The following is a 17,159-nucleotide window of genomic DNA, read 5'->3' on the forward strand; positions in this document are numbered from 1 at the left end:
TTGCATTATTAATAAAGGAAAGGAACGAAAAAGGAATATAAGAGAGAAACAAAAAATGGAAAGGAAAAGAGGAGGAAAATGAAAGAAAATAATAAAGGGAGAGAGAAATAATTATGAGAAGTTTTAATTTCCTTTCCCCACTACTTTGCCAGGAAAAATTGGTTACCTGAAAGTGAATAAAAATTCTCAGTTACAACAATTATCATTTCCTTAATTTTTCAAGACAACCAAATGGCAAAATAAATCCCTCCTAATTTTCAACAAATTGTGACCTGTTGTTGACATCATAATATGATTTTTTTTTTTCTCTTCTTTTTTTCTAACAAATACAAACAATTAGACAAATATGCAAAATGTCTTTCTTCGCTTCAACCCGTGGGAAGATATATGGCAGAGTTGGAGATCATCTGCAGGAAATGGAAATACAACAAAGAACACACTAAAAGAAAAAGAAATAAAGAAAAAAGAAAAAGATGACAGACTCAAAAGTTACATTAAACTACAATGTTGAGACTTCTTAACCGTGGTGCTAAATCGTGGCACAAAAGCCCTCCAAAAATCACAGCAAAAAATCACCCATCACTCGTCCATGTAAAAGCCAGAAGAACAATGGTAAGTGTGGAGAAAATGGTGGCGCCAGAGAACAACCACATAGCCCGGCTCGTGCTAGTATGGTGGATCTCTTGACTGCCCAACTCAACCTCTTTCAAGAGCTCCCTCACCTCATCCATGTCAGAATCTTTTGCAGCCTGGATTAATCTGCTTTGAATCTTCTCTAGCTTGTCTAGCCTCCTATCCCTCGATGCGTCCTTGGTTCGCCAAATAAAACCTGTCATCTTCCAAAGGAGAACGCCCACGTAGATGGCCACGATACAGTCCACACTGTAATGGTGGCGTTCCCGTACTTCTCTCTGGGCACTGTGCATTACTAGTAGCCATATCAGAACTGAGCTAAAACCTCCATAAGCTTCCTACAATCACAACAAAATACAGTAACAGTTCAAGATTTGAAAATTGGGGACAATGAGAATGCAAAAACATTTTATTATGCGCACCGTCCATGCCATAGCTGTGAGTACTGCTACGAGCATATGGCCACTGTATAGGAGGTCGTTGCAGCCGCCTCCAGCCTTTTTCAGAAGATGATACCATGAAGATCCTTCGAAAGCATTGGGTCGCAAGAAATCAATTAAGAAGTTCATTGATCCCCAATCCGGACGGGGATCTTCAATGAAATTTGCAACTTCATCTGGATAAAGAAGAAGAAAAAAGTTAACACCTTCTTGTCTGGCTTGTACATTTTAGGACAGCTTTACACTGGAGAATCACGTAGAACTAGTGCAAGAAATAAAATAAGATACATATTTTCACTATACTACCAATGGCAAAAACAAACTCAAAACACTATAGGTTCGGTCGTGGAACACATTAACAACCCTGCATTTGAAGTGATTTGAACATGGTAAAAATCATTTGGCTTGGAAAAAGATAAAGAACTTCAAGTGCATGCAACACAGAAGACGAAACATGAGAATGAGAATGTTAATTCATAGACAGAACATACCAAAAGCTCTATCAAGATGGATAAGCTGGCGTATAGCGTTGGCATCAGAAGCATAAGGTACATAATATTTTTGAGCCCAACGATGAGGGTATGCAGGGACTCTGAACCGAGTTGATGCACACCAAGGCCGAGCTGATGGCAAAATTGTAGACACAAAAGTTATGGCCCGAAGAAGGCGCCCAATCGCCATGGTGAATATGTATCTTGCACCCAGCCCAAGACCAGGAGCTTTTACAGAGTCAAATAGCACAGAAAATGCCAACATTATAAACAACATCAGGAAATGGTGTAGCCCAATTACATGGGCTCTCAATATCTCAACCATTGTGTGAGGAAGTTTCTCGTTCATTGCCAGCAGAAACCACTGCCCAGTGTCCGGAAGAGGTGCAGTATTACTGTCAAATATTAATAAACCAATCAAATATCCAATTGCTAGATATTAGCTGGCATATTGCTGGAGTAGAATTACTTAGGCTATGTTTGGTTGGAGGATTTGGGAAGGGATTTGCAAAGGAAAGGGAAAAGGCAAGTGAAATGTGAACTAAGTAATGCGATGGTGAAACTTTTCATGGAACAACAGTTACAGATCTGTTTGATATCCATATAAGCAATGTATTTTCAACCTACAGCAGCTGAAATATGAAGCTATTGACATTTAAGTACACGATTATGTATTCTCAATCATTAAATTTTCCAATCATGCAAACTTACACTCAATGGAATGACTTAGTAAATGTATAATATCCCCTATGCTTTTACCGCATGACACCCAAGTTTGTATCCTGGTGGCTACAGGTTTGTGTGGTAGTTGTGTTCCGTATTACTCATTTCGTTGGTGCTAATCCTAGATCACCTTGACTGATCACCTTGATTACTCCAAAATATGATTATTTTTTCCTTGTTGAATCCTCTCAGCCCTGCTATTATCAGTCATAGTTCATGGCCTAAACAAATCATCAAAATCAACTTCAGTAACTAGAATCGTTGAGCAAGATTCAACTAGAGAAAACATAAAATTAGATTATGGGAAGATGGAGCCAAGATATTTATCCTACATAAATCTATCAATAACTTCTCTTGCAAGTTACAAGTCATTCCAATCCTCACCATAATGAAGTTAAAAACATTGCATATTCACACATTTTGGACTTCTCAAAATTAAAATACTTAAGCATAGCCAACCAAAAGTGATTAGGAATTTGCATCATAGGAACTTGTTCACTTGGCAATAATCATTTCTATCAAACTACACATGGAATGTACCACAAATCCTAGTTTCTAACTAACTCGTGTTGCTCTATTGGAATGAATATACACGGACCAAATACTACTAAGATAAACAACATTGCACAAGGCTAACCAAAATGATATGATTGGAGGCTACAATATTGAAGCGGCACTATGGTTCAAACCACATTGGCTATAAAAAAAAAACCATGTCCATATATAACAATGCTATGAACCATGAACAAAGTTTCACGAAAATCATCTCAAAGCCATGGCCAGTCAATCCTAAGCTTTGCCAATCAACTTGCTGGTCGACAAGTCATGGCTTCAAGATGATTTTCATGAAACATTTTTTGTGAAGCCTAGACTTACTGTATCCATACAATATAAGTGCCCTAATACGTTCATTCACATGCATATAAACACAAGATAAAAAGCATTTTGGTGCACTTTTCAAGTAAAAATCTAAAAGAATCTGCAACAGAACACCCGTACATAAGGGTTAATAATTAGCAACCAAACAAGAAAGATTCAACATATCCAATAACCTGAAATAACTGAATTACACATCATAGATCTATTAAATATCCAGACAACTCATTACAGTTGTCACCAGATCTGACTATGTTTTTAAAATTACAATGAAAAATGTTACTTAAAAAGCAAAACCTATCAAATCAAAAAACTGATCACTCCAAATCAAACCGAAAATTAACAAATCTAGTTCACTTTTTTCAAAGATCGAGCTTTTATATTTCCATTCTTAGAGATTTGTAAAACCTCAAATAATAACACCACAAATTAAACACATATATCGATTTTTACGAGCTGAGTAAGGATTCATCAGATTTGAAGAGAAGAGAAGAGAAATTGTGTATTACCGGTGCCAATCGAGGCCGAGAACGGCGGTGACGAAGCGAACAGAGAGAGCTTCGAAGAGGAGAGCAGAGAGCATGAAAAGCAAGGCGGCGACGAAGGGGAGAGCGGAACGGAGCTCGGCGGACCAGTGCTTGTAGAAAGGGACGCGAACAACGGCGATGAGAGCGAGAACGGTCCAGAGAAGCGGCTGGAGCTTCTCGTGCCACGACGGAGCAAGGTAGCGGAGGTAGTCAACGCCGACGTACGACATGGCGGCTAAACCGAGGCCTCCGCCGCGTAAGGCGGTGAAGATCGCCGCCGGCCGCAGCGGAGGCGGCGGCGACCACCTCATGGTTTGGTGGTGTGTGGCGGCGATGTGTGAGTGAGTGAAACAGTTGAAGATACTTTGGAGTGGTTGTTGAGATAGATCGGTGAGACTGTATTTGGAAAAGTTTGTTTTGACTTTCACTTTTTTACCGGGTTTCTATTTCAAAAGTTTGTTATAGATAATTAGCATAATTGGAAATTTCTCTACTTTGTTATCTGAAAAAAAAAAAGAAAAAAAAAAGGTTTATTTTCAGTTTTGTTTTCTGCATTTTTTTATTTATTTTCAGTGAACTTTTTATATTTTTATTTTATTTTTTAGATTCACTTAATTTAAATGTACATAAAAAAATTAAATATTTGTGATTTTTTAATTAATTAAAATTTACTAAATCCAAAAAATAAAAAATAGTCCGTGTTTTTTTTTAAATATTTTATTTTTGTAGGTACATCTTGATTTGTGTTTAAATAATAATTTTTTTGATTTAAATATATAAAAAAAACTCATTAAAAATAAAAAAAAACGCGAAGAATAAAATAATTTTAAATAGTATTCAAAAATTAGACTAAACAAATAAAAAGGAAAAAAAAAAAACAAGAAGAAGAAGAAGAAAAAAAACTCGCTTAATGATGTATTACAAATTTAATGTTGTTGGATGTTTTGTTTTAATTAGAGTTAGACGTTAGTTTGGTTTGTTTTTCAAAAAAAAAATTGAAAAAAATCCTCTACAAATAAATTTTTAAGAGTAATCAAACTAAACAAATTTTTTCAAAAAAAAACTCAAAATTTTGTTTGGTTAGCTACTTTCTAAAATCACTCTCTCATATACACATCAAATCAATCATTTTTTTTTTTACAAAAAAAAAAAATCAATCACTTTTTTTAAAATTCTCTCTCACAAAACAATTTTTCAAAACCATTTCTGAAAAAAGATAAATCAAACAAATTTTCGTACTTTTTATCTCAAAAGTTACTCTACAAACATGAATCAAATGCTTCCAAATGCAGGCTGCAGCTCAGCCAAAACTTCATCGTTTTGACTAGGTTTGATTTGTATATATATATATATAAATTATTGTATTTTATAATACACATCTATTAAAAAAATTAAAAGGATTTGTTTAGTTAAAATAAAAAAAGTAAAAGTTACATGGAAATTTAAAATATTTTTATTTGTCTCAAAATCACTTTTTGATAAAAAAAAAAAAAAAATTGCAAATCAACGCTAAAACATAAACACTTGAAATAGAAAACATAAACACTTAAAATAGAAACACAAAAATTTAAATTTTTTTAAATTAAATTTAATTAATTAATTTTTTTTAAATATAAACACTTAATTAATTAATTAATTTTTTTATAGAAAATGATTTTGAAACAAATAAAATTATTGCAAAATTAAATTTTCATACAATTTGTACTGTTTTTTATTTTAATGAATCAACTTCATTCAATTTCTTTAATAGAATTGTATTACAAAATATAATAATTTTTTATTTTTATTTTTTATATACATACAAATCAAACCCGGCCAAAACGATGAAATTTTGGCTGGGCTGCGGGTGGAAGCCTAGTCAATTTTTTTTTTTTTTTTTATATATATACAAATTAAATCTTGCTTGTTTCTACTTTTCAAAAAACACTTTTAAGAAAATTCTACTTTCTTATTTTTCGTATTTTTTTATTTTTACTGAAATTTTTTAATATTTTAAGTAATTTTTTTACTTTTTAGACACACCTAACATAAGTACACCTAAAAAATAAAAAAAATTGTAAAAAAAAATCTTTCAAAAATTCACTAAATACCAAAAATGCAAAAAAAAATACAAGAATTCAATACATTTTTTGTATTTTTATGTATTTATTAATTTTTTAAAATATTTTTTCACAAATTTTTTACTTTTTAGATACATCTAAGTAAGGTGCATCTAAAAAAATATAAAAAATGTTTAAAATTTAAAAAATATTCACTAAAAATAAAAAAATACAAAAACCAAAAAAATTAATTTTTAAAAAACTTAATTCAAAAAACTCAAACCACACACGTTGAATGGTGTTGTAGAGTGTTGTGACAACAGCCATCCTACTCCTAGTCTAAGAGCATTCAATTATGGAAAATATTCGAGACACTTAAAAAAATTATCACAATTCGATCTATTTTGTAGTTAAATTTTAATTTGTTACATATTTAATAATATAAAATTTAACTGCCTTATCACTTTATTATGAATTTAAAAGTGTAAGTCTTAAACAATTTTGTTTCAAGCATAAGGTTCTGGAACATTGTACAATGCTACCACTGGATTAGATGGAAGGGACTAGACTGTCCCTAGTTTACTATCGGACTAGACCATCCAGTCTGGTTTATTGAGTTTACTTTTAAATTTTGTTTTAATAATTTAAAAAATTCAAAATTTATTGTTACAAAACAAATATAATTTATGTGAGACTAATCGTATTATTAGTCTCCTTTTTTTAAACCAAAAAAAAAAGGCTAATTATACTAACCGTCCTTGTAATTTGAAGATTGTGTCACTTTAGTCTCTAACTTTTTAATTGTAATACTTTGATTTTGAATTTTGAATCTTGAATCTTGTTCCTAATAAAAATAATTAAATATATTTCCTTGGTAAATGGTTCATTTTAAAGGCAAAGTCGTCATGTAACTTATTTTGCGTTAGTTAATTTGTATGTTATTTGGAATGTAATGACATTTTTTTTAATGAATAATGCTAAAAAAAATTTGGTTATAAAGTTCTGTTTGACTTAATTTGTATAATCTATTTTCATAATTTTTTTTAAGAAATTAAAAAATAAATTGGTGAAAAAAATTAAAACACATTATTTATATAATTTTATCTTTTGGGAGGGTAGAAATAATTTTTTTAAATAAATTTTTTTGATATTTATTTTCGTTAAATTAATTTCAATTTTTTCAAAATTTAAATATGGCGACAACTTCAATATCATTATTAAACCAATCCATTAAATTAAAAAATCCAAAACTAAAAAGATTTCATATATTAAATATATCGATTACGCATTAAAAGCTTAATAACCATTTTATTACATGATAATCATAAAAAAAAAAAAAAAAAAAACCTGTTAACAACAATTACAACCATTTATTACATTATAACTATCCAAAAAATCAACAAAACAACCACTCATTACACGATCATAATCCAAACACATATTAAAATTTAATTTGACAAAAAATATAAAAATGTAAAATATTTATCATTTTTATATCGTAATTTTTATCTTTGGTTGGTAGAAGTAATTTTTAAAAATTCAAAAATAATTTTTTGATATTTATTTTTGTCAAATTAGTTTATTTTATCAAATTGATGACTTTGCCCGTTAAATGGAGCAACAGTGTTTTCAATTGTTCTTACTTGAAATAAGAATCAAAATTCATGATCAAATGTATCACAATTAAAATATTAGGAATTAAAATGACACAAGTTTCAAACAACAAGAATTATTAGTGTAATTTGCCAAAAAAAAAAAAAAAAAGGAAGTTCCGTAGGGGTATTGTAGTTTTCGTAGGCTTTGGCCCTGGGATAATATGTTGACAAGCAGATTTAAGGGTTGTTTGGGGTGTCCTAAATAAGTATACTTTTTGTCTTTTTGGACTCAAAAGTTGAGGAAAAAAATATGGATATTTGGATTAATTTTTTGACTTTTTATGAAAAAAATGTGTATTAAAAAATTGTATAAATAAGTGTATAGGGGAATAAAGTGATAGAGTAGGGGCAGCGCGGCAGAGGGCAGTGTAGGATATTGATTCTCTACTTTTCGGGCATAAATTGATCGGTTCTGTTCAGCCCATGGGGGCCCATCACGGGTCCTGTTTTACTAATCGGAACCGTTCAATGTGTAGAACTCGTCGAGTACTGTATGTTTATAAAAAATCACGTTGATTGGATATCGATAATTATCTGATCGTGTTAGTTTTTTTTTAACTGGTAACTATAACACCATCCTTTTTTATACAAAACTGATTTGATCATATATTTAACAATATCCGATAAACGTGATTTTTTACGGGAATATAGCACTAGACGAGTTCTACATATTGCACAGTTCAGATTATCAAAACGGGACCAATGGTGGGCCTCTACGGGACCAACTCTACCATCTAATATACTGAATATTTTACTATAATTTTTTTTTCGCCTCGGTCACTGACTCCACCATCACGTCAGTACCAATCTTGGGACTTGATTTTTGATTTGTATTAATATGTGTATATTATTTTTTTAATATTTTTTTGATAAATAATAATAACTTTTTAATTTTTTAGATAACTTTTTAATTTTTTAAATTTTTTAAGAGTTGCCAAACTTAACCTTCACCGACCCAAAGAAAGGGCCCTAGTGGGGTAACATTGGATCCTAGTCGTAGTCCACAATAAGATTCGTAGAACTATGTGACAGGAATACAACACATTGTCTAAAAATTTATACGTTTTTAAGTGTCAAACCCAAATAACTTGTATGAAAAGAGCCTCAAAAACCAATGAACCATCACCCGCGATGGTCAATATCGTCGTATTGTTAATCTAATTCCAGCACCTTCCAATAAAAAATAGAGTCAAAGTTTTATTTATTTATTTTTTTGAATTGCTTTCGAATTTTTAGTATAAATATTCAATACATGGATAAGAAAAGTTTAAATAGGAAAATGACAAAAGGTAGGCTCACTTCCCAAAATTTAGGCTCAATATTAGCCTTGGGCTCCAATTTCATAGCCCACAAAATGGTCCAATTAGTGGCTCAAAACTTGACACTTCAATTCGACAGCCCAAACAGGTTCAGTTCCCCAAAGCCTTAGTTCAAGCAGCTAATGGATCATCAATTAACAATTTAAGGCTTTAAATTGATAACTAATCAAAGGCCTAAAACAGTGTATTGTTTCATTTTTGCCTGCACTATGGACTTTTTTGTCTTTCTCTTTTGTTTTACTGATTCGTCTCCAGTGTGGTGTTTATATCTATTTTCCCTTTGTAACATCATGATTCAATTTATCAAGATGAGATTGATTATGTTGCCTATTGCTTATTAATTAGTCAAAATAGAACATGATTTTTATTTATTTATTATTTATTTTGTGTGTACAATACCTGTTATGATTTTTTTATAGCATTAATATACACTGAGATTCAAATGAAAACATAAACTTGTTCTTAACATGGGGTGAGAACAATGCAAAGAGTATGAATGAATTAATGAGAAAACTGATACAATTTTTTCAATGCATTCCTAGTTACCCAACTATTATTATTAATATACTCAATATATACATAGAGCCTAATGCATTCCTAGTTGCAAAAAATCACATATAACCACTACTCTTGATGTATGATTTTGTTGTTGTGATCCACATTCTATAACATTCTATTTTTTTGTTGCTTATCTTTTAGGCCTTTAAATTACTTTACTGTGGACTTTCATGAGTAATTGAGGAAGATAAACTTGATACACATACAATTAATTATTGGATGAGAGGGTAAAAAGCGTAAGTCTGGGCCTAGCTAGAACTGGGAAGAAGCGCGCCGAGCTATGGGCTGAGTAGAATGGGCTTCGCTGTTGGGCTCTGTTAGCCCGGTCATGGATGACTGAAGTTAGCTCGGTTCAGAGTATTCTGAACTGGGGTACAAGGAGTTGCGTTGTGCAAACAAGTTGATACCGAGCTAGGTAAAGCAAGGTAGAACCGAGCTAAGAAGAGTTCGGTGAAACTTGCCACGTCAGCATATGTTAGCCCGGTTGCTCTGTTATCCAACCGTGGTAAAGCCATCTCACTTGGTTTAAGCAGCGAGGAGGATGTTGAAGGATAAACATTATCTTTCGGGAGTGTGATTCCTAGGAGGACTCTACATTGAGGAATAAGAGTCCTATTAGGATTGTGCTAGGTAAAACCTATAAAAGCTCATAACAGACCTATGTACAGATAACACAACTTTGATTCTTAGATACACAGAGCTTTTGTCTATTTGTCTATCTTGCTAACTTAGGCATCGGAGGGGTATCCGGCGCACACCCACCGGCTAGCTCACGTTTGTGTTTTCAAGAAGTAAAGCGACGACGTTTGGAGGAAACGCAAACTTAATCAACAGGATTATACGAGAAGATTATTCTGCGCTCGTACAATTGGCGTCATCTGTGGGAAGTCCACAAAGAACAAAACCTCCTGATCAAGCTTTCCTCTTTAGTTGGAAGCAATGGCGCACAATGAAGACTTGCCGCAATCAGCTATTGATGGGCAAACCCCAGAGGAAGGTGAGAGGCATGAAGGTTTTCCTTCTATCCCTCCCATGGAAGATTTAGAACCCCAGCGACGGAACTCCCGAAGGGATGCAAGGGAGAGACGGGGCACTAGCCCCCGTCGCTCTCACAAAGTCCTGATAAACAAAGGCGGAGGCTGGATCCTCGAGTTCTGGAGGATCGCGTGAGGGAGCAGGACGAGTTAATTAGGAAGATGGCAGCAGACATGGAGTCAATGAAGCGCCAGATAAAAGGAAAAGGGGTGGCGACAGGAGAGGGACGCAAAGGCAACACGCCCCCTCGCCACTCGGAGGATCGTGATAGGCATACCACACCATCACAAACAGAAAGTAGGAGCCTTAGAACAAGTGACACTCAATCGAGGACTTCTAAGACTCGTTACTCTAGGCCTGAGAGAATGAGAGCTGAGAGGTCGTGTACTGAAGGAAACACATATCGACCCTCGCACACGCACCAGACGACATTTAGGGCTATTTTGGGAACTTGGCTAAAAGCCACTTTTTTTGGTTAGTAGCAAAAGCCAAAAGTTGGCTTTTTTGGCTTTTTTTTCATTTGGCAAGTTGGTTTTTAGCCAACGGTGAAATTACAATTTTACCCCTCATGGGTCACAACGTGTTACATAGGTTCAGTTGTAAATATTTTAAATAAATGGGGGTAGTTTAGTCATTTTATTATGATTTGACATCATAAACAAATATTAATCAAAAAAGTCAAAAGTCACTTTTTACCAACTTCCCAAATCATTTGTCTAAAAAAGCCAAAAGCTTGGTTAAAAGCCAAAAAGTCACTTTTTACCATCTTCCCAAAACAACCCTAGGCACACAGAGTTGCCTAGATCATCTGACTTGCGAACAGTACTAGAATAAAGAGCCTAATAGAATGAGGACACCAGGGCTCGCGACCCACGCAGAGTTTCAACACTATAGCGATTGGCCCCCCGGACACATGGGACTGTCGAGGTAGGAATGCCAATGCCGCGCCTTGCTTACGAACCAGCGGACAAAGTATTAGCAAGGCTACAGAACTCGCCGTTCGTTCCGGCAATAGAGAACGCACCACTACCTTCAGGCTTCCACCAGCCCAAATTCACCACTTATGAGAGGAAGACAGACCCTACATGCACTTGAGCCACTTTCGCTAGGTTATGGCAGTTTACCGGCGAATGAGGCCCTGATGTGTATCATGTTCCCATCCAGCCTTGGCGACCTAGGTCTAACCTGGTTCGAAAGACTACCAGAAGGCAGTATCTGTCACGACCCAAACCCGCCCCTATGAGTTTAGCACCGTAACCGGCCAGTAATCTGTGATTACCGAAGGCCTGCTTAACAGTAACGACAGAAATACAGAGTAAAGAGGCTGGCGGAAGCTAAAACAGTAAATAAAAGATGTCCAATGAGCTGTAACAGTCTGAATGCAAAAAGACTTTTTATAAACATACCACATTGACAACCAAAACATATATATATGCAACATACACACAAACATCCATGTCAGGGATCGAATCTCTAACTATAACTGTACAGTCAAGACTATAACATTTGTTACAAAACAGAGACAGAATGGTGGAACTGAGACATCCCAGAGCAGCCCTAGCTTGAACAGACATGGAACCTCAAAGTGAGGCACAAAGGTTGGCTTGACAAAATAAGAGCTAACCCGACGCTCCTAGCTCCGGTCCGGTGCCTGGACACCTACATGTATATATAAACAGTGAGCTAAAGCCCAGTGAATAACATATGCGTAAAGGGGTTAAGAATGAATGTCCTTGCAATAATAGTCATATGTGGTACATTCATTAGCAAAATAGTACAGTAGGTCTTAATAAACCAAATAGTCAGTTGATGGCCATTATAACAGTAAACAGTAGTGGTTCCAAACATGGGAACCGACAGAGATTTCTATGACAGTAGCAGTAACAGTACAGTAATAGTAAATTGTTATGGATGCCACGGATACAGTTTACAAGTATGACAAACATTCATTCATTAAACAATAACGGTTCAGTAAGCAGAACAGTTGATCATTCAGAAAATAATCATAATTAAACATATCTTTACAACACTGTTACTCACAGAGCACTGGGCTAGAGACAAGCTAACGAGCGTCCTCGGATGTCAACCCTACAGTTGCAGAACGAACACACACTCCGGATTAATAACTTAGCCCCTAACTATACAAGTATGGTTCTATAACATTATCCTCATTAAGATGCCTTAAACTTGGCCTAGGAATGCCTATGATGGAATGAGGATGTAAAAATGCACTTTAAAACACTTTTCAAATTTTTGCTGAAACAGGGGTCTCGCTTGAGCGTGGCTTTCTACGCTGGAGCGGACATGCAGACAAAGGAGCTCTGCTCGAGCGTGACTTCCCTCGCTCGAGCGGGCTGTAAACTCATGAAAAAGTACTGGATGCACGATTTTCACGCTCGATGGACGCTCGACCTCCGCTCAAGCGTGAGACTCAGATCCTCGCTCGAGTGCGAATTCTCTCGCTCGAGCGGACTGCAAAACATATGAACTTCTAGGCATATGCATTTCACGCTTGAGCGTGACTTCCTACACTCGAGCGAAAGTGCATGTACTCAAAGTTTACGCTCGAGCATGAGGTCCTACGCTCGAGCGTGGGTCCAAAATCTAGAATTTCTAAATTAATCCTCAAGCATGAAACTCGACTTTTAAAGCTTTAAATTTCAATTCTTTTGGGCTAATTTTTTGGAAAACACTTGAAAACCCATAATACAACATGTTTCAAAGATCAATTTGTAAAATCAAAGCCCATAGGTGAGTCAATTGAACACAAATTCAAAGGAAACTTGAAGAATAATGCAAGAACATCACATGCAAGTGTTCTAATGGATTCCAATGTTCCAAAACATAACCAAATGCAAGTTTAAACTCCAAAACATGATGAATTCATGGACTACAACCCAAATGTAGACATGCATGTGGAAATTCTTATGAAAACAACCTCAAAATGCTAGAGCATGTGTATGCATGTATGGATTAGCTACTCAAATCAACTCTTTAACTCAATTCTTGACTCTAGTCACCAAATTTCCATGAATCATGCAAGAAACAATTTAAACACATGAATAAGAGGATGAACTCCCTACCTTAGGTCTTGAATTCAAGTATGGAAGCTTAATTATGCAAATTCCTTTCAATTCTCCTAACTCTCCAAGCCAATTTTGATGAACTCAAGTTTTCTCTCCTATTCTCCCTCTCTCATGGTTTGGTCTCAAGAAGATGAGCAAATGATGCCTCAAACATATGCAAGTGTGAGAGAACTAGTGGCCTAGCATAAACCACTCAATGACAAAATGGTAGTAAATGCAAACTAATGTAATTTAACTTTATTTAATCTAATTTAATCATTCTAAACCAAATTTTCATTAAACCTACCATAAGATCACATAAATTCTAATTAGAATAAAACACTAATCAATTTATGGTTTGGTCGTCGATAAGACTTTCAATTCACAGTTCAAAGTTAAAACATGAACAGATTCATTCAGAAATCAAACAGATAGAAATGCATTCAAAACAATACACTCATACAATCAGTTCAGAATTTCATTCTTATCAGTTACTTATCATGCTTAATCATAGATTAGCACTAATCAGAGGTAAAGGTTGTCACAGTATCGCTTCCTGGGCACAATTGACAGAGGTGTTCGTGACTAGATTCAAAACGAACATCAAGATACCAGTGGAGATCGATCAGCTATTAGTCATAACCGCATCTCATAATCAACACCATTTTGTTCATAACTAATATCACATATTTCATAATCACATCTGATAACTAAAACCATTTTGTTCATAACTAATATCATATATTTCATAACCATAATCACATATCTTATAACCAATACCCTTTGGCTCATAACCATACCACTTTGATCATAACCAATATCACATATCTCATAACCATTGATCAGATATCTCATAACTATTACCCACATGAATCATAACCATATTTCATAACCAACCCCTTTTAGTCATAACCAACATCACATATCCCATAACTATCAGTTACTTATTTCATAACCAACACCTTTTTGTCATAACCAACATCACATATCTCATAACCACTAGTCACATATCTCATAACTAACACCCTTTTGCTCATATCCACACCACTTTGATCGTAACCAATTTCACATATCTCATAACCATTGATTATATATCTCATAACTACTACCCACATGAATCATAATCATATCTCATAACCAACCTCTTTGAGTCATAACCACTAGTCACATATTTCATAACCACTAGTCACATATTTCATAACCAACACTTTTTTGTCATAACAAACATCACATATCTCATAATTAATACCCGTTCGCTCATAACTATACCATTTTAACCATAACCAATATCCAATATCTCATATCTCATAACTATTAACATATATAGCATAACCAAACACCCTTTGACACCACTTTGCTCTTAACCAAAATTACATATCTTATAATCACTAATCAAATATCTCATAACCATTACCCATATATCTCATAACCAACATCACATATATCATAACTACTAATCGCATATCTCATAACCACTAATCACATATCCCATAACCAAGCACCTTTGACTTATAACTACATCACTCTGCTCATAATCAAATCACATATCTCATAATCAGTAATCATATATCTCATAACCTTTACCTACATATATCATAACCACATCTCATAAGTAACATCATTTGCCTCATAACCAACATCACGTATATTATAATCACTAATCACATATCTCATAATTACTACCCACATATAGAGGTGTAAATTTGGTCCACGAGCTCGTGGCTCACCCCAAGTCCGCTCACGACCTGGGTGGGCCCAACCAGGCCCGAGCCTAAGCCCAACCTAAGACCCTAGGCTATGTGTTCTAGAGCCCGGCCCAGGCCTGGCGTGTTATGGAGTGTGACCCATTCTGTGAGCTCGACTCGAATTTTTTTTCCCCATCTGCCCGACCCAACCCCAATGGCTCCCTACCTCTTTGTCAGTGCAACGGTAAAAAATTTAAAAAAAAATAAAAATTGAAACAATCATATAACCGTTAATTCCACCAACAACCAATTTAAATTAAAATTTTTATTTATATATATATAAATTAACCTCTCACTCCCAAGTCCTATAACTACCACCCCTCTTTATTTATTTATTTCTCACAAACAAATCTATCTCTCAAACTCTCAACTCTCTTAATTAATTTTGAAGTGTCATCCCTAAGTGACAATTGCAATTGATTACATATCTCTATTTTAGATTTATTTTTAGTTATAGTATCTTAATTAAATATAATAAAAATAGTAATATACAAATGATATACTTTTTAAAATATCTATATACACTTATAGACATATATATATATATATATATATATATATAATTTAACTAAATTTTAATAAAAAAATATGTTGAAAAAAATTTATCTATGACGTGATTTTATTTTGTTCTACAAAATAATTTTGCTCCTAAAATTTTTTCCCAACTTTTCTTTATTTTTTTCTCTACTCTATTTTCTTCTATTTGATTTGTCCTAGTTGTGCCTAAGCTCTCTCTATTTCTTACTCAGACTTCTCTATTTCACTTAAATTATCGAAGAACCATCGTTGATTGTTCTTCCTCACTGGATTCTTCCTCTCTACTCCCGTGTCTCTGCAATAGATCCCTGAACTCGTCACTACTCTCTCTGTCTAGTTCAATATTACTCATTCTGGAAATATTTATCTATCTCGTAAATCCATCTATCTCGAAACTCTAGCTCTTTCACATTAATATGTTATACATATACAAACCTTTGGTCGTAGTTATGATTTGAAAGGTTTTGTTATTATCAATTTGTACATGTGTTATAGAACTGTTGAAAAATGAATATTACGCATTTTGTTTATCGTTCTGCTATCTCAATCCTCTTTATCTCTCAAGCATCTCTCTCATTCTTTACTATCACTATAGATATCTCCGATGTTCCTTATTGAAAACGACACCACCTTTGATGTCATTTTTACAGGCGATAAGCCTGTTTAGTCTGTCTTTCTCATATTCCCTTTACTCTCGCTCTACTCGTTAATCTTCTCTAACTCTCATCTTCTGTTCCATGGTTTTAAGTCTTTGATCAAATTATTTAATGATTGTCATTACTAGGGGTGAGCATGGTCCGGATCGGATTGGATTGGATTGGGGTAAAACCAAGACCAAGCCGTTATCTACGATTCCTTAAAATTTGAAACCAATCCAATCCGTTTAAATCATGGAACCAATCTGAACCAATCCATTTAAATATAGATTGGATCGGTTTAGGATCACAGATTTACATTATTAAATAACAAATATATATATATAACACTTTAATTTCATAAAAATATAAACATAACGCTATATCAGTTCCACAATAGCAACATGTATTTCTATAATAGCGACATACTGTTATAGAATTTAAACAACCATAAGAAAACTGGTTTCACCATAAGTATTTAGACCATTACAAATTAAAACTAAAACTAACAAACAAAAGTAATAAAAGAATATATTATGTGGGTTTAGGTTTGAGTTTAGGTTTTATATGAAATAAGAGAAGATATTATGGGGGATGATGTATAATAAAAATATAGACTATTTGTATATGGTCCAGATCGGTTCCAATCCGGAACCAATCCGTGGACTACGAATTTTTAATTTTTTAATCCAAAACTGAACCACGGATTCAAAAAAACAAATCCAAACTTATCGGATTGGACTGAACTGGTTCGGATTACGGATTTCATGGATTCCTTACTCAGCCCTAGCCATTACATTTTGTTTTCTCTGTATCATGAGAGATCCCGATTGGTGATTTTAGGATTTTTAGTGATTTGTTAGTCATTTTATGATAATTGT

General features: G+C 34.1%; 1 protein-coding gene across 1 annotated transcript; it reads right to left on the reverse strand.

The window, feature by feature from the left end:
* Positions 1-278: 278 nt before the first annotated feature.
* On the reverse strand, positions 279-4,129 carry LOC114270997 (Sphingomyelin synthetase family protein). Its single transcript, XM_028212610.2, has 4 exons — positions 3,673-4,129; positions 1,565-1,959; positions 1,056-1,249; positions 279-971 (listed from the first exon to the last, which is right to left on the reverse strand). Exons 1-4 carry the CDS (start codon positions 3,999-4,001, stop codon positions 573-575), a joined length of 1,317 nt encoding a protein of 438 aa, XP_028068411.2. The 5' UTR covers positions 4,002-4,129; the 3' UTR covers positions 279-572.
* Positions 4,130-17,159: the final 13,030 nt, after the last annotated feature.

The sequence above is a fragment of the Camellia sinensis genome, chromosome 6 (genome assembly GCF_055761805.1).
Source record: "Camellia sinensis isolate YWXY chromosome 6, ASM5576180v1, whole genome shotgun sequence".
Lineage (NCBI taxonomy): Eukaryota > Viridiplantae > Streptophyta > Magnoliopsida > Ericales > Theaceae > Camellia > Camellia sinensis.

What these genes read in the sequence shown, in the direction of transcription:
- LOC114270997 (XM_028212610.2), bottom strand. Translation starts at nt 4,001, where the DNA reads ATGAGGTGGTCGCCGCCGCCTCCGCTGCGGCCGGCGGCGATCTTCACC. An exon ending in CTCGGCCTCGATTGGCACCG is followed by an intron (nt 1,960 to 3,672) that starts GTAATACACAAT and finishes AATATTTGACAG; the next exon opens with TAATACTGCACCTCTTCCGG. An exon ending in CCATCTTGATAGAGCTTTTG is followed by an intron (nt 1,250 to 1,564) that starts GTATGTTCTGTC and finishes TTCTTTATCCAG; the next exon opens with ATGAAGTTGCAAATTTCATT.